Genomic DNA, 18,959 nt, shown 5'->3' with positions numbered 1-18,959 from the left:
TTTTATCATTTATCATTTTTTAAATTAAAAAAAAAATCAAAACAGCAATAAAATATTCTGTTCTCCCACAATTCTGTATAACATATATATTCGGTCATATTTAGAGATTACACTCCTTTAGAACTAATACATAAAAAAATACGTTCGTTATTTGGCGTTTGCTAATAATCCCACAGTAACCGCATTGGAAAGAAAAACAAAAACAGAAAAAAAAATTATTGTTGATCGAAAAATATTTTCGATTTAAATAAGGTGAATTAAAGAAGTAAAATTTAGTTTCTCGAAAAGATATACGTTGAGTATAAGGTTGGAGGTATTTAGTACTGATTAGATTTCAATTGTGTGTTGATCGAGTAAGCCAAATCGAATGGAAGTTTCGATTCGAAGAATTGGGTAAGGTCTTCGAGAAAGCTGATCAAATAGTTGTGGAAGCGGAAAAGTTTGTGACTTTTATCACACGAAAAAAATATTGGAAATATCTACAATTACGCAATGGGAACAATTATCAAGAGTGATTGTATTTCAAATCTGTAATTCCTCATTTAATTGTAATTAATTGTAATTAAATTAACCATTATGTAAGATAATCTATAAATACTGTGAAGTGTTAGGGAATAGGGGTTGGAACTTTTACTCAGAAAAAAACACTCTAAGCATTCTCACATTCTAGTGAATCCTTGAGTTTGCGATCGAGTTACACTTTCTATAGGATTCCTTCCACTTTCTTCTTTCAGTTTAGTCTTTCTGTAAATTTAACTTTTCACTTAATTTTATTCACGAAGTGTTCTTTATGTTCTTCATCCAATTTCTTTCTGTGTTTTTATTCCTTTTGCTACAGTTCTTTAATTTAATTGAAGGCATTGTTATTGTTTTTTCTTTTAATCTTCATGCAAACCTGTCTGTTTATTATTTATTTAATTTTCAAAACTTTAATTTTCAAACTGCATTATATCATTTTACAAATTTATTTTATTTTTTATTGTCAAAATTTGTCTAATCGAAAACGCTTTGATGCACTTCTAGAAAACTGGTACTCGCACAGAGGAGTAGGTTTCGCTCCCAGACCACTAGATATCGAACCACCATTGATTTGCTAAAAATCGATAAAACAAATTGGAACGCCTAGTGGGACCGTTTTAAATCGAAGTGTGTCAAAACAAATATTTTTTCAGTAATTTCTTAGTGTATGTGATTGCGAAGTGGAAAGATCATTCACATGGCTGATGAAGTATCAAATGTGAATGGTGGTTCATCCACTGGTAATAGCATACCAGTATCCATGCCACAAACCGATGTATCTTCACATTCTGAGAGTGCAATTGGAACTGAAAGTATAGCCGTAACGACTATTCAAACTGGAAATATTGGATGCAATACTCGTCCGCGTGTTCCTGTACCACCATATCAACCTCCATTAACCGTTGGGTGGCCCGCTTATGGTCTTCCTGCTGGTTATACCCCACCGGTGGGTGGATTTATGCCGCCTATCCGCTTTGAGAATACAAATGGAGTGAATAATATGCAAAATCCACAACAACACTCTGAATATTCTCGTGAGTATCATGTGGGCTCCACTTCGAATGCTACCAATTCAATGACAGTATATCGACAGCAAGTGGAGGAAAGTCACCATAACTTGGTCAATTTATTGACCCAATAAATGACTACAATTCTGAATCCCATGATGGCTGATCATGAATCGAGATTCGAGCGTCTGGCAGACAAGTTGAAAGGATTGCTCCAATCGTCGATTATGATGAAGGCGAGAGGTATAATGCTCGAGGAAATAATAAGGGGATGGAAAATATTTTTCAAAACGAAAATCATATTCCAAATTGAGAAAATCCTCGCATAGTTCTTCGACATGAAAATGCTGATGATGTTTTAAATGGATTGCGTGGTGATCGCTATCAAGTTACTAGAATTGTAGAGGAGGTTTTGAATCGGGTTGGATTGAATGTTGGTTTTATGAATCAACCACATTTTGTATGTGTTTTCCCCCAAGTAGTTCAAATGGCTGAAGTTTCAAGAGGGGTGAAAAATCCAAAAATAACCACACAATTTGCTGGAGAAGTTGGAGAGTCAACTACTGAGCATGTTGCTCATTATTTGGTCGAGATTGGAAATATAGCTAATGATGAAAATTTAAAAATGAAATTTTTTCCTTCGTCATTGACGAAGAATGCATTTACTTGGTTTTTGAATCTTAGACCAAATTCGATTACAACATGGAATCAGTTAGAAACTGCTTTTCACGCTCAGTTTTTATCGAGGAGAAATGAACGTAGCAGTTACTAACTTAGTGGCTTTGAAACGTGAGGATGGTGAGACCATCGATAACTATTTAATACGTTTTAAAAATGCTAGAAGTCGATGCTATGTTACATTACCTGAAAGTGAGATAGTGAAAATAGCAACCATGGGGTTATGATTCTATATGCGCAGAAAATTGCTTAATGTGCACATTCCTTGTAACGTCCCATCCAGCAAAATACCTTGCTTAACTCAGGGTATTTCTATTAAAAAGAACATTACGTAATCTTTTCTAGTATTAACTACATAATTATCGAACCTTTGTATCGAGTTTGCGTTTCAGTTTTAAGAAAATGCCAAAAAAATTTGTTTTTATTCATTAAAGTCATCATTCAAATATAATGCTATAAAAATTACTTTTAAAACGCATAAGATTTTATCTATCAATCTATTAACGAGCCCAAATAATTACTTCTAATTTAAATTATAAAATAAACATATTAATCACATTTTATAAAATACAGTTAAATTCGAAATATCAATTATCTAAATTAAATTAGAACCTTTCATTATTTTTTCATCGTAACTTTAATTTCAATTTATATAAAATAACCAATAAAAATAAAAGTTGTACATAAATATTAATTGACTTAAAATTAAAGTATTTATAAAAATTAATTTAATCATTCCTAATAAATTAATCTCTAAGAGCTCAAATTAATAAAATAAACCATAATTCATTCATAATAGAAATTATTTAAATTAAATTATATAATACTTCCATTACTAAATCTTAATTTCAAATTATATGAAATAACAATTATAAAATTACACAAGAATATTAATTAACATAACTCCAAATATTAATAAATCTAATTTAATTACTCTTAATTGATTAATTTATAAAATAAGAGCTCAAATTAATAAAATAAGTTATAAATTTTTCATAATAAAAGTTACTTAAATTAGATTGTACAATTCTTTCTTATTTTTTGATTACTAAAATTATACAAAATATTTCATTATAATAAGATTATGTAAGAATATTAATTGGTTCAAAATAAATTTATCTCTGTATCTATTTAATTATTTCTAATAAAATAATTTCTAAGATTATAAAGTGTAGACTTAATAAGATAAAACCACAATTTATTTATATTTAGATTTTCAAAAATGCGGGATGTTATATTCCTGATCTGGCTCATTTGGCTGAAAAGGTTTGGCAGACTGAGCTTATGAAAAAGGAGAAAGAGAAACATAGGAATGAACAGAGATCGAAGAGTAAACCGTTTACTCGAAAAGAAAAGGTTGCCTATGTAACCATGGAATCCTCAAAAGAGGAAATCGATTTCGAAACAGAAGTCGATTTAGCTGAACTTAAGAAAGGTCCTCCATATATTTGTTCTTTATTGAAAAAACTTCCTAGTAGTGAGAAGTCGAATGATTCAAAACTTAAAAGTGGAAAGAAATATATTTTTGATATCTCAAAATCTGATCAGATTTTTGATGTGTTGCTTAAAGATAAACAATTAGTTTTGCCTCAGGGTAGAACTTTGCTTTCCATAAAAGATTTAAAAGGAAAGCCTTACTGCAAGTTTCATCAAGCAACAAGTCATTCGACTAACAGTTGTGTCCGTTTCAGGGACTTGATTCAAGAGGCAATCATGGAAGGACGTTTGAAATTTGATGATGGCAAGAAGGAGATGAAGGTCGATGTAGATCCCTTCGAAACTGATGCCAGTTATGTGGAACCCTACTTTGGAGTGAATATGGTGGGGAAGTCTTATGATTTCGATGTGGCTCTTGATGATTTCGAGACACAAGTGAGATCTGTGTACCCTAGAACAGGAGACGGTTTGTTGGACTTCTTGATTCAGCAAAAGATCAAAGACCGGGACGTATCTCTGTGTCCACGGTGTAATGCTGTTTTTGATGCTAAAGCAGCAGCAATCTTCGAAAAGGAGAGAATGAAGAAAGAATTAGCCCATAGAGAGGAACAAGCACGTCAAAGACAACTAGTTCGACGTGTGGAGGGCTCAAGTTCCAAAATCCCTCAACGTGATGTGACTACACCTTTAAGCCGATCTCAGGCTATAGGCGTTCAATGGATTAGAAACTGTCAAAAATTCCAAAGGCGTGATCACCTGTATCGACGCAATCCTCAATGGGAGCATCGAGCACCATTTTGAAATTAATATGCCTTCTATAGAGGACGAGCCAGGGGATATCCTAGAGGGAGAGGAGGAAGAAGGAGTTTCAATCAAAGTAAGAAACTTCAAATTGAGACAGGTAAGGAAACAAGCAAGGGGGCAACTCCCTCTGTGCATTCTCGCATCGTCTTTCTTTTTTATGGAGAGACTTACCCCAAAGAGATTCCATCACCAGCAAAGATGGAGAAAGGGAAGGTTGTTGCTCAGTCCTCTGGGATTGATAAATACAAAGATGTTGATGTTGATGAAGAATACTTTGATGAAGGAGATGATGACATGGTAGGAATAATTTCGATAATTCCTACCGAGTGCCTTGGAGAATGTGAAAGTAATCCGAATGAGGATTATGATCAAGAGGATGAAGATGCTTTCTCTTTTATTCACATAGAAGATGAGCCAGGTTTCTTTTCTCGTCCTACTGAGAAACAAATGTCTCATTTGTGCCCCCTTCATATTGTTGCTGTTGTGAGTGGGTTTAAAATAAATAAGGTGTTGATTGAGGGTGGGGCAGCGATTAGTCTCCTGCCTGAGAGGATGTTAGGAAAAATAGAGAAACATTTTGATGAGTTGGTCCCTACAAACATTGCTGTGACTAACTTTAGTGAAAACTCTACGCCAGCAAGAGGGTTGGTTACCTTGACTGTGAAAGTGGGGTCTTCGGAGAGACATTCTGTGTTCATGGTAGTGCCATCGAAGGCTAGTTATAACACCTTATTAGGGAGAGATTGGATCCATGGAGTAGGTGATGTGCCATCTACAGTGCATCAGAGCATGCTTCTATGGACTAAAGAAGGCAAACCTGAAATTGTCAAAGCAGATTCGAGTCTTTACGTCGAACAGATGCATGTCGATTTTAGGATATATAATCGTAAATTGAAGCCTTTAAATGTTGATTGATCTCTGAACTCTTACAATTGTGAATGGTGTTATTTGACTTCGAAAGGGCTTTCGATGAAGTTGCGCTATCCAGATATGCCCTTCGAGCTGACGGGTTGGGATTGTCTTTCTTGAAGACCTCGAAGGCTGAACTATGGACCAGGTTGGTGAAGTTTTCAACTATCTGGTAACTTTGCATAATTATTTAAATACTTTTCAAGTTTTAGAAAATAAATATGATTCTTCTGATAAAGTTGAATCATATAGGATTAGTAAATTTACTTGTTGTAGTATGTTTGATTCGACACTTTTAATCGAATTTAGTTATGATTTCTCTATTACTTATAATGAAACTTATAATATGAGTCAGACTGCCGATTTAATAGCAGAGGCTCATTGTGTAGAAAATAAAAATCGTGATGATTTAATCAAAGATCAAGTTTCTACTCTTTCTCATGATGCTATTGATTTTACTTTCGATTGTATTTATGATTTGGAGCCTTTAGGATTTGAAAAATATTCAATCGAAGATGATCATTATAAGGGGTTCGAATCTCAAGATCCCTTAGAAGAAATTAATTTGGGGACTCATGATGACGTTCGAATTACATATATTTGTAAAGATCTTGTTGATGTTTTTTGAACTGAGCTTCTCAATTTGTTACATGAGTTTAAAGATTCTTTTGCATGGGACTACCATGAGATGCCTGGCCTCGATCGTTCATTAGTAGAACATCGATTAGCATTGAAACCCAATGCTCGACCGGTAAAACAAACCCCAAGACGTTTTGCTCCTGAAATCAATGTGAAAATTAAAGAAGAAATAGAACGTTTGATCAAAGCAAAATTTATTCGAACTACTCGATATGTGGAGTGGGTATCGAATATTGTTCCAGTGATGAAGAAAAATGAAAAATTAAGGGTATGTATTGATTTTCGCGATTTAAATAATACTACCCCAAAGGATGAATATTTTATGCCAATTGCCGATATGTTAATCGATTCTGCAGCAGGAAATGAAATTCTTAGTTTTATGGACGGTTATTCTGGATATAATTAGATTTTCATTGCGGAAGATGGTGTGGCTAAAACTGCCTTCCGTTGTCCTGGAACATTAGGTACATATGAGTGGGTGGTTATGCCTTTTGGTTTGAAAAATGCTGGAGCTACATATCAGCGAGCAATGAATGCTATTTTCCATGAGTTTATTGGAAAATTTATGGAAGTATATATTGATGATGTGATGGTTAAGTCGATTTCTGTGAGTCAACATATAGATCATTTAAGAAAGGCATTTCTAACTATGAGAAAGAAAGGATTAAAAATGAATCCTTTGAAATGTACTTTCAGGGTATCGGCCGAAAACTTCTTAGGCTTTGTTGTTCATAAAAAGGGGATAGCTATCGATAAAAATAAAGCAGATGCAATATTAGCTTTGTCTGCCCCCAAATCGAAAAAAGAAGTACAATCGTTTTTGGGTAAAATAAATTATCTTCGAAGGTTCGTTTCGAATCTGTCGGATTGAACTAGGTTGTTCGCACCTTTAGTAAAATTAAAAAATGGTTCAAAATTTGAATGGACCACAGAACATCAACTGACGTTTGATTCAATTAAAACCTATTTGGCTAAAGCCCCAATTGTGGCGAATGTTCGTTCGTGTGAACCTTTGAAATTGTATATTGCAGCATCTGAAAATCATATAGGGTGTATATTAACCTAAGATGATGAAAACGGGCATAAACGGACTGTTTATTACCTTAGTCGAGTCTTAACTGATATCGAGACAAGGTATTCTCCGATCGAAAAATTATGTTTGTCATTATATCATGCTTGTATGAAGTTAAAATGTTATATGGTGTTTAAATCGGTGAAAGTTATAGCACAAACCGATGTTGTTAAGTATATGCTTAGTTTCCCTATGTTAAGGGGACGTTTAGGGAAATGGATGTTAGCATTAACAGAATTTGATTTGCAATATGTCCCAGTAAAGGCTGTTAAGGGACAAGTCATTGCAGATTTTCTTGTGGACAATTCGAAAGATCTGAATGACCAGGGGGTAAATAAAGTTGATGTAGAGGTTAACTATTGGAAATTGTATTTCAATGGATCTAAGCATAAAGATGGTGCAGGGGTTGGAATCCTCATTATCTCACCAGAGGTATTCCGTCAGAATTTTTGTTTGAATTAAAGTATCATTGCTCTAATAATGTTGCTGAATATGAGGCTTTAATTTTAGGTCTCGAAATTTTAATCGACAAAGGAGCTTTAGAAGTTCAAATTCTAGGGAATTCACAGTTTGTTTTAAAGCAGTTGTCAAAGGAGTTTAAATGTAATAATGAGACGTTACAAAAATATTTAGTAACTGCTTGGGAGTTGTTAACGTCTTTTCAGAAGGTTTCTTTGGTACATATCCCTAGAATTCATAATGAAATTGCCAATGAGTTTGCTCAAATTGCTTCGAGGTATCGGATTGGTCCAGAAACTATTAAGAAATTATCTAGTATCCATCAAATTTTAGTACCAGCAAATGAAAGAGAAGTTATGTGTATGGATGAATGGGAAGACTCTAATTGAAAAAAGACTATTGCACAGTATTTAAAAGATCCCAATACCACAGTTGATAGAAAAATAAAATTACGAGCAATGGATTTTGTTTTATTGGCCGATGAATTATATAAAAAGGGGATCGATGGAAGTTTAATGAGATGTTTGAGTCAAGAAGATCAGAATATTGCTTTGGGTGAAGTTCATAATGGAATCTGTGGTGCTCATCAGGCAGGAAAAAAATGAGATGGGTATTATATCGTAATTATGTATACTAGCCATCTATGATAAAAGATTATATTGATTATATAAGGGCATGTCAAGAATGTCAGAAACATGGTTCGATACAACAGATTCCAACAGCTGAATTACATTCGATAATAAAGCCATGGCCATTTAGAGGTTGGGCTTTGGATTTAATTGGTTTGATTCATCCTCCATCGAAACAACACAAATTTATTTTGGTGGCTATTGATTATTTCACAAAATCGGTTGAGGCTATTCCGTTAGTAGAGGTTGGTTGGTCAAAGCGAGATAATTGATTTTATTGAGGAGAATATTATCCATCGATTTGGAATTCCTCAAACATTAAGTACTGATCAAGGAACTATGTTTACTGGCCAGCGAATTAAAAATTTCACGGCTTCAAGAAACATTAGTATGGTTACTTCGACTCCTTATTATGCACAAGCTAATGGGCAAGTAGAGGCAGCGAATAAGATATTGATAGGCTTGATTAAAAAGCATATCGGGAGTAAGCCTCGAACATGGCATGAGACTTTAAGCCAAGTACTATGGGCCTATCGAAACTCACCAAGAGGTTCGACAGGAACTTCACCTTATAAGTTGGTGTATGGCCATGATGCGGTATTACCATTGGAAATTAATTTGAATACTTTAAGAATATTGAAACAAAATGATTTACAAGTCGATGATTATTGAAATGCAATATTTGATGAGTTAAATGAGTTAGATTTGGAGCGAATCGTGGCACTTGAGAATATAATTCGACAGAAAGAAAGTGTTGCTCGAAGTTATAATTGTCGAATTAAAGAAAAATCTTTCAAGATAGGCGAATTGGTTTTGAAAGTTATTTTGCCGATGGAAAAGAAATCGAAATTTCTGGGTAAATGGTCCCATAGTTGGGAAGGCTATTTTCAAATTATAGGGACATATTCTGTAAATGCTTATCAAATTAAAGATATCGAGTCAGGAAAGGTGATTAACTCGATCAATGGGAAATACTTAAAACTTTTCCATTGTTGGCAAACTTAGAAGTTCAACATATACTAAAGTTCAGAAAAGATGGAAGAAAACTGCAACAAAATAAAGTTAGAAGTAAAAAGGGCATTCAAAGTGCCAGTAGTTTTGCCAAATCAGAGCGCAGCTTGGTTCTTTTATTTTCCAGGATTGTAAGCACTTCAATCTGCCTGAGCTTATGAGTTTGAATTCTCTCAAGTTGTTTTTCATATTTTCCCCGTTCAGTGTCAATCGAGACAAGTTTTTGGATAAGAAGATGTTGCTCTTGTTGAGCTGCGGCTAGAGGCTTGGCTAAAGTGGCTCGATTTTGGCGGACAGTGGCAAGTTGTTTTTGGATCTGAGCTAATTCTGCCTCGAGCCTTGCTTCTTCTTGATCATGGAAAGTTTGAACAGAAATAGCATCAAAGATCTTGAGATCAAATTCTTCACGGGAAACCTGAATTGGTTGAGCAACTGCAAGGTAACCTTCTATTTTAGATTTGGCAGTAGCTTCCTCAGTTTCAGTTTCTTGGAGTTGGAATTGAGATGCAACACTTTCATTGAGAAGTTGTTGGAATTCATGGATTGAGGCAGAATATGGTGTGTCAGTTGGCAATACAAAGGAAGAATTCAAGCAATCTTCTAGAAGTTTGTTGAGAATGGAGTCATTAACCCATGTGCTAGGTGGATGATCCAAGAGTTTGATGAGTGATCGAAGTTGTTCCCGAGTGTTGGGATCTAATTTGATTGGAGGCTCCGATGTAACAGGCCTTGAGATTGTTGGTATAGGCACCGACAATTTGTTTTCTTGGGCGATTTTGTTTAAAACAGAAGTCAAGTCTTCTAAAGTAGCACTAGTTGGAGTGGTAAAAACATTCGATGTCCCTGGTTTCAGTCCTAGAGGAGTCTGGAATGTAGGATCAGGTTGTAATTCTGGAGGGGTTTCTAAAACTTTGGATCGAGAAGAGTCCAAATTGGTGGTGTCAGCAGCTTTAGAAGCGGAGTCAGAATCTGGGACTGCTTGGTTCTCTTCAGTAAAAGTAGCTTGATCATTTGGTGAAGTTGCTTCAAGTCTGAGGGTTTCTTCTGGAGAGTGTTGCAAAGGATTTATTGTTGAATCAATCGCTTGTGTTGTGAGAGAAACAGGTGGAAAAGCGACTGGAATTGTTTGAATTGGTCCTGTGAATTGAATGGAGTCATGTGATGTAGATTGTTCTTGACCTTGTGGTTGTGGCAGATTTGATTGGTCAAGAATTCCAGCAGATGGTGTTGAATGAGCAACATTGACAGGCTAGTATAGAAGGTACACAGTTACAAGTTTAAAATTTATTTTAAATTAAAATATGATGTAAAGATAATGGTATTACCTGAGAGAGCCTGGATCTTAATACTAGCCGAGAACTAGGATCAGAATCGGCTGCCTCTTTCGATGGAGAAGAGATAGTAATAGCATCTTTATTGGCTGGCTCACTTTCATCAGCACTCTCACTCGATGTCAGTAGTACTAACTGATAAGAGATTCAGAATTTAGTCTAGATAAAGATGTATAACTTATAGGGTTTTTAAGTTAAAGAGAGGAATTATAAAATTACCTTTCGAGAAGTTCTGGTAGGAGTTCTTCTACTTTTGGATGGTGGTGGTCGAGCAGTTTCGGCTTTCCTTTTTTGAGTTCTTTTCGGGGAACCTTTAGCAACAAGAAAAGTACGAATTGTAGCTTGTTTTGAATTTCTTCCAAGGTACGAGTGTACATGGAGTAGTAAGCAGCTCACCATTCAAAACAGGATTTGGTAATATAGAAGCTGCAATCGTACACCACGAAATTGAAGTGGTCCTTACGTTGTTGATTCTTTAAGAGGCAAGAATCGAAATCCTCTTGAGTGATTAAAGTAAAGTGGTAGAAAGGTTCGTCATTTCGAGGTTATGGTGTTGGGATGGCTTGAGAAAATCCAAATTGCCTGGCTGCATATTTGGAGCATACAGGGTAATTTTAAATTTTTTCTTCTTATGTAGAAGTAACCCTGTTGGTATTACTTGTAAAGCTAGCATGTTTGCCCAACTTCAATTTGCAAGTTCATTTGCTTCATCGGTGTCAGGGAAGAGTAAGCGGTCTAACCAAGCAAGACCACGGTTGTGACGCAAGAAATGAGTGAAATTGAGTTGGTCATCTTCAAAATCTTTACAAGTATGGAAGAGGGGGAAAATAGCCCAAATTTTATCGTCATCTAATTCGGTATCTAGAAAATTGGGTTTGAATACAGACAATCGAAAGCCATCAATATATTGCTTATCAGTATTGCCACTGTCAGATTTGGTCATGAAGTTTTCAAAGACAGCATTAAGCCATAGTTGAATAAGCCATAGGGGACCTCCTGTGCTGATGATCTTGTTGTCTCGAAGGTCACAGACAAATTGACCAAGTTCTTCGAAAATATGTCCTAGAAGAAGCTTAGCCAAATTGAGAGATTTTTCTTCATGGAGAAGAGTGGCTAACGGAAGGTAAAATTTTGACATCTGGACACTTCGAGAACAGAGTAAGACATCATTTAACCAATAAAATAGGAAGGCAACATGTTCATTGTCATTGATTTTCGCACTTTCTGCGCCCATGTTGTGGGCGATAAAGTCACTGTAAAAACTGGTTAAAACCACATTGTAGTGACGCTTTAGTTGCATGTCAGGAGTACAATATGGAAAATTGATTGGAAGTCCAGTAATAGCAACCACGTCCAGAAGAGACATTCTGATCATTCCACATGAAAGGTGGAAGTTGTTAGTTGTTACTTGTTCTATTCCAAAAATAAGTCACGGTCCCAATCATCCAAGGGTATGTGGTAAGTGAGAAGTGGGAGAGCCTTAGTAGTTCATGAATTCCTAAAGCTTTCTAGTCGACGCTTTTAGTAGGTTCAAGACGTCGATACCAGGCTGTGAAATCATATCCCCGAGGGTTAATCTTTGGATTGTTCCTAAAAGATTTTTGATTGATGAAATAGGAGATGTTGAAAGCTTGGTTTATCAGTAAGTCTTCTCCTCCAGCGCTCGCCAAAGAAAGAGAGTTTCTTATTTGTCTTCTCTAGAGTTTCAATTGGTCCAAGAAAGCAATGCATATCAGTACCGATTGTAAAAGGGATTAGGATTCTGGTTTTATTAGGTTGCAAATGGGGATCGTCAATAACTTCGTCATGGACTTGATTGAGAATGTGAAGAGCTGGTGGTGGTGGCGGTATTATTTCATGACCTTTACCCTTGTCTTGGGTGGTAGTCTGGGAAGAAGAGCCAGCGATTATTAGAAAGATGAAAGGGAGAATAAAGTTGGAGACTTTGTAAAGAGTTTCTCAGTATAAGAAAAGAATGATGAGGTTCAAGAGAGTTGGACAAAGGAAGAAAATGAGAAATTTAAAGCGCTATTGTAGCTGTTACTATTAAAGTGAATTGAGGTAACTTCACGAGGAAGATGAAGTGGTAGAGAGAGAAGGCGTAAGTCTCGGGAGACGTGTCGAGTGAGTCAGCTGTAATGGGGTTTAAATGATAATTATTCCTGTTTTGAAAACGGACGTCTTTTGGATTAAATACTTTATTTATCGATAATATTATCGAAAGCAACCACATTAATCCAAGGGGGCAATTTGTTGATCGAAAAATATTTTCGATATAAATAAGGTGAATCGAAGAAGTAAAGTTTAGTCTCTCGAGAAGATATGCGTGTGAGTATAAGGTTGGAGGTATTCAGTGCTGATTAGATTTCGATTGTGTGATTGATCGAGTAAGCCAAATCGAATGGAAGTTTTGATTCGAAGAATTGAGTAAGGTATTTGAGAAAGCTGATCAAATAGTTGTGGAAGTGGGAAAGTTCATGGCTTTTATCATACGAGGAAAATATTGGAAATATCTATAATCACGCAGTGGGAACGGTTACCAAGAGTGATTGTATTTCAAATCTGTAATTCCTCATTTAATTGTAATTAATTATAATCAAATTAACCGTTATGTAAGATAGTCTATAAATACTGTGAAGTGTTAGGGAATAGGGGTTGAAACTTTTACTCAGAAAAAAACACTCTAAGCATTCTCACATCCCAACGAATCCTAAGTTTGCGATCGAATTACACTTTCTATAGGGTTCCTTCCACTTTCTTCTTTCAATTTAGTCGTTTTGTAAATTTAACTTTTCACTTAATTTTATTCACGAAGTGTTTTTTATGTTCTTCATCCAATTTATCTTTCTGTGTTTTTATTCCTTCTGCTACAGTTCTTTAGTTTAATTGAAGGCATTGTTATTGCTTTTTCTTTTAATATTCATGCAAATTTGTCTGTTTATTATTTATTTAATTTTCAAAACTTTAATTCTCAAACTGCATTTTATCATTTTACAACTAATCGAAGACGTTTTGATATACTTTTAAAAAACTGGTACTCGTACAGAAGAATAGATTTCGCTCCCAAACCACTAAATATTGAACCACCATCGATTTGCTAAAAATTGAGAAAACAACTACTACATAAACAATTAGAGTAAGTACATAACATAATAACTTAATTATCGGGTCATGGTTTCTTTTTTTTTTTTTTCATTTTCCCAATCGACTAGTAGTGATGTATGTGTAAATAAGTGAAGAGTTGGTGTTAATGCACACATAATTGAGAAACTCAAATTGGAGAAATGAGACTATTGGCACCTAATACGTGAACGAATATGAATTTTTCATTTATTTATTTTTTAACAATTAGAGTTTATTATTTTGATGAAATTAGTTAAGATGATAATGGTCTTATAGTTCTTTTACAAAATTTAAATGTTAATATTAGAAATACTGAAATATCAAAAATAAAAATATTAGGAGAACCCAAACCTCTTAACAGGTCAGGACTTAGTTATGTTGAATTATCAGAAATTCAGAATATATACTTATGAATAACAACTTTGTAATTGTTCAAAGTTTAGAACTATCACTTGAGGACTTATAATAACTCCTGTCTCTAATTGATTTTATATATATAGACTATATTAAGTGTACAACAAAATTAATTAATAATATAAAATATATATTAAAAATAAATTAAAAATAATACATATATTTATATAAAAATATATAATAATAAATTTTAATGACTAATCTTGATGAAGATGTAGATTTTTTATACTTTTCACTTTCTTCATCTAAAGATGGGAACTTAGCCTCAAAAGTGATTGCAAACACAATCCACATCAGTGACACTTTGGGGTGAGTAAGAAGGGGCGGTGATTGAATTGAAGTATGAGGAAGGAGTAGGAAGAAAGAAAAGGAGCTACATGAGTTCACAAGAGCCTTTGAAGACTATATAATAATAAAAGTGAAATAAAATATAGTAGATATCATAGGGATCTCATTTGGTATGATGTAGTAATCAAAGCCTTTCTTTTTCTTGTGAAAATGTTTACCATTCCAAAGAACCACTCTCTAACTGTATATGATATGTTGCACACATTGTTTTTTCTACCTCCTTTATTTTGTCCTTTCCTCTCATTATTTTTGCTTCACAAGCAAAGAATAGCCAAATGCCATTCAGCCTAAAGAAAAGGGCACTGACTCATAAGTCATAAAAGATGAAAGGCAACCAACCATCACAATGAGACTATATTGGCCCTATGACACCACCATACCCGAAACTACACTTGGACATGAGACGTTTGCAAAGGTGTCTCCTAACATTTACATACAAAATTATTGTATCTTCTTAGATTGATTGTATTCTATCCACCAACAGAGAATTGGGGAGAAATGTCTTAAATAGAAGTGTTGCTAGATTTTAGATAATAATAATGCTTCAATATGAGGTCATCATATAACAGACTTGTGCACTATTATTGTGACACTAACCCTCAAAGATATGTGACAATACAGCAGATTAGAAAGCAAGCAAATGGATTAATTTAAAAAATTCAAAATTAAAACCATAAAAAGAAAGAGTAAATTTGACCAAAGTATTTAAGGTTGCACCTAACATAGCATTTCTAAAGGCAGCTATCACTCAGTAGTGATGCCAGCAAACCCAAGTAATCTCTCCTCCATGACAAAAAATTTGTTATAAAGGCATCAAAATTAAATCTTCATAGCAAAGAGCATTATTTTTTTTGAAATGTCGAAATTACCCTTGTCAAAACAACTACTCCCAGCATGCCCATTATTTGAGGGTATTGTGACATGTATCTTAGACAAAACCTTACTTCAAAAGCAAGACCAAGCACATAGAATTGACAGAGAGATATCAAATCTTTATGGCTATGTTTCTGATGAGGAAAGGAGAGAAAATGTTGAAAGAAGAGAGTGAGTCTGAGATCTTTTCACCAAAGAAGATAATAACTCAAGTTCAAATGTCAAAGAATGAGTTACTCGAGAAAGAAAACCTGGAGCTCAAGCAAGAAGTGGCGCGCTTGAAGTCTCTGATAGTTTCGCTGAAAGCACACAACGTGGAGAGAAAATCCATGCTGTGGAAGAAGATTCATAAGTCAATAGACGACAGCAATTCAGATTCACAGCTACACAAAGCAGCCGTTATGGCAGAAAAGTGTCCTGAAAACCAGAATGTGCTTACAAATCAAGAATTCAAAGATTCAATAAAGGAGGGTTCTGTAACAAAAGTACCAAATCCACCGCCAAGTCCGCCTTCATTCCTACTTCCTTCGCATAACAAGTTGCAGCTCGGAGCGCCGCCTCCGCCTCCTCCGGCTCTGCTAAAATCATCAATAGGATTGAAGGCGGTGCGACGTGTTCCAGAAGTCATCGAGCTCTATCGTTCCCTAACGAGGAAGGAAGCCAACACCGAAAACAGAATAAACCTTAATGGAGGAATCCCTGCACTAGCATTCACCAGAAACATGATTGAAGAAATCGAAAACCGCTCGTCTTACCTGTCCGCTGTAAGTTGAGTTCCTAACTGAATGAATGGTTATATCTCTAACACGCACCCTGAGACTTGAAGTTTCTTTTCAGATAAAATGCGAAGTTCAAAGACAAGGCGACTTCGTGAATTTGTTAATCAAAGAGGTGGAATCGACGTCGTTTTCGGATATTTCAGAGGTGGAGACATTCATCAGGTGGCTGGATGGAGAACTGTCTTCATTGGTGGATGAAAGATCAGTGCTGAAGCATTTTCCACAATGGCCGGAACAAAAAGTTGATGCGCTTCGCGAAGCGGCTTGTAACTACCGAGATCTGAAGAGTCTTGAATTGGAAGTTTCATGTTATGAGGAGAATCCGAAAGAGGCTCTGCCTCAGGCTTTGAAGAGGATTCATGCGTTGCAAGACAGGCGAGCATGTACACATTTTAATTGTGATTATCTGAGTAAGGTTTTGTGTGATATGTTTGAATTAATTGTTATAAGATCCGGCTTAAATTCGCAGGTTGGAGACTAGTGTTAGTGCTAAAGAAAGAACAAGGGAGATTACTACCAACAAGTACAGGAATTTTCATATCCCATGGGACTGGATGATGGACACAGGCCTCGTTGGTCAGGTAATTAGGACATAATTAAATAATTTTTCATGGTTTAACAAATGATAACAGAGGCTAATAATAAGGTTTTGCTTCGGTGCAAAAGAATATGAGAAAAGTGCCGAGTTCTAATAAAGAGGGAAGGAAACATTTTAGCGTCTCTTCAATGAGACACATTGTATCTAAAGACATTTAATTTGAATTAATGTATTTTATATTTATTATAATAAAAAATACAGAAATACTAAAGATATTGAATTTGAATTAATTTATTTTATATTTATTAAATATTTTTATTAAAAATATAAAAATTTTAAAAGTTTAATATATTTATTTTGTATTTATTAAAAAAATTATACTTATATTAACAATAATCTTATAATTATCATTGTCTTTAAGGTATATTTTAGTTAAATCTTAAAAAAAATTCTTGTAACCAAAATCAATAAAAGAAAACTATCATAGCACATAAAAAAGAAGTCACTTTTTTTAATAAAAATTAGAAAAGGGAAGACATTGACATCTATGCAAATCTATACAAGATGGTGATGTCTATTTGGTTCTACGCAAAGAGAATACTCAAGGAAATAAGTATGATTTATTGGTTTATTTGTAACAAAAAGAAAAATGTTATTAATCTATTCTCTAACCTCTGGCCTTTAAGATAGAACTAACCTGATCTAATAAAATCATGCATTGTGTAAAGCAGTTATTTTCTGTTTGATGGTCAATTTTACATAGATCAAACAACAGAAATGTAATCCACACATATTATCATTTCAACTTTTTGAAAAGAATATGTTTTAGGAGGCGTATCTAATTAGTAATTATTACACCATTTAAGGGTGAAAAAATAAAAATTGATTTGGTTTATGTTTGTCTCATTATTCACTATAGATGAAGCTAAGTTCATTGAGGTTGGCAAAAGAATTCATGAAAAGAGTGACTAAGGAATTGGAGTCTCGTGAAGCATTGCAAGAAGATAACCTCTTACTACAAGGAGTAAAATTTGCATTCCGGGTACACCAGGTAGTTCCTAATGGCCATGTTTGGCTAAGGGTTGAAATTTGAGTGAAAACTGAACTTTCATAGAAGACCTCCATTTGTAATTTCACTTGTTGACTCATTCAGTAAAGTTCTTTTTTTCATTTTGTTTCCAAGAATGGAAATAAGAAATGAAAATAAGATTAAAAAGAAGGTAAAGTATATTTTTTGTTTTAAAATTTGACAAAAATTTTAAAAATACTTATAGATTTTATTTTGTTTCAATTTTGTCCCAAAAGTTTTTTATTTGCATCAAATATACTCTCGACTGCTAAATTTTTAAAAAATTTAAAACCAATCTAACAATAATGCATGAAATGCTTCTGTTGAGGGTTGTTCTTATGAAATTGTTATTGAATTGGTTTTAATTTTTTTTGAAAAATTAGCCTTCAACAGTATATTTGATGCAAATCGAAAACTTTTGGAACAAAAATTAAAACAAAATAAAACTTAAGAATATTTTTAAAATTTTTATCAAACTTCAAGACAAAAAATATACTTTATCCTAAAAAAAATTAAACAAATTTTTATCACATAACAAAGACATTTATATTGCCCTTCTCATCTCCAAATATTTGGATTTTTTTAATATCCTAAATGTGTTGAAAACTTTAACATTTTTTTTCTTACCTAACTCATGATTAGCTGCCATGGCATTTCAGTTTGCAGGTGGCTTTGATCCGGAGACCACACAAGCATTTCAAGAATTGAAGAGGGTTGGTGGTGTTCAGCGAAGCTATAGCAACATGATCAAATGCACTAAATTTGACAAAAGTTGTCAGAAACTTATGTAGTAAGTAGTAACCAAATTGTCTTCCCCAATGGAATTGACAAATATGTATATTCCTCTTCTGTTTATGCAATTTCTCGAATGCATTGCCTTGAGAAAACTAGGTATATGCTTTTTCTTTCTTTCCTTTTTTTTTTTTCTAATAATTATGTTTAGTACACCTCACGAGATAAATCCTAATTTCAGATTTTGTGCTTGGAAAAGCAAACCTTTACTCAAAATAAAGATCAAAGTGAACAGTAACTATATAGGTTTTTTTTTATCATTTATAAAGGGTTACTATTGAAAATATCATAACCAACCATCTAACAGGATAAAGAGATTTACACATAATTTTTTAAATAATAATTTTAATGATTAATTACTTTTATTGATATAATAATATACAATTAATTATTTATGTAAAATTCTTTTGTTCTAACATTATATATGCTAGTATATCAACTTATCAAGAGATACTATTTATTGATTTTTTTTTTATTAAATATATATAAAAAGTAAATGGAATGAATTGAGATAGTAAATGGTTTATA

The 18,959-nt window shown here is 34.0% G+C and overlaps 1 protein-coding gene across 1 annotated transcript; it reads left to right on the top strand.

Moving 5' to 3' along the window:
* The first annotated feature begins 15,285 nt into the window (after window positions 1–15,285).
* On the top strand, window positions 15,286–18,611 carry LOC107458291 (protein CHUP1, chloroplastic). The gene is made up of 5 exons (XM_016076497.3): window positions 15,286–16,017; window positions 16,091–16,407; window positions 16,502–16,613; window positions 17,490–17,621; window positions 18,299–18,611. Exons 1-5 carry the CDS (start codon window positions 15,376–15,378, stop codon window positions 18,428–18,430), a joined length of 1,335 nt encoding a protein of 444 aa, XP_015931983.1. The 5' UTR covers window positions 15,286–15,375; the 3' UTR covers window positions 18,431–18,611.
* Window positions 18,612–18,959: the final 348 nt, after the last annotated feature.

The sequence above is a fragment of the Arachis duranensis genome, chromosome 7 (assembly GCF_000817695.3).
Source record: "Arachis duranensis cultivar V14167 chromosome 7, aradu.V14167.gnm2.J7QH, whole genome shotgun sequence".
Lineage (NCBI taxonomy): Eukaryota > Viridiplantae > Streptophyta > Magnoliopsida > Fabales > Fabaceae > Arachis > Arachis duranensis.
Note: the sequence above shows the minus strand (reverse complement) of the source record. Positions and strands in the feature narration are given on the sequence as shown.

Excerpts from the sequence above, each read along its gene's own strand:
- LOC107458291 (XM_016076497.3), top strand. The coding sequence starts at position 15,376 with ATGGCTATGTTTCTGATGAGGAAAGGAGAGAAAATGTTGAAAGAAGAG. Across the intron at positions 16,018-16,090 it reads GCTCGTCTTACCTGTCCGCT|ATAAAATGCGAAGTTCAAAG; the intron begins GTAAGTTGAGTT and ends GTTTCTTTTCAG. Across the intron at positions 16,614-17,489 it reads ACACAGGCCTCGTTGGTCAG|ATGAAGCTAAGTTCATTGAG; the intron begins GTAATTAGGACA and ends TATTCACTATAG.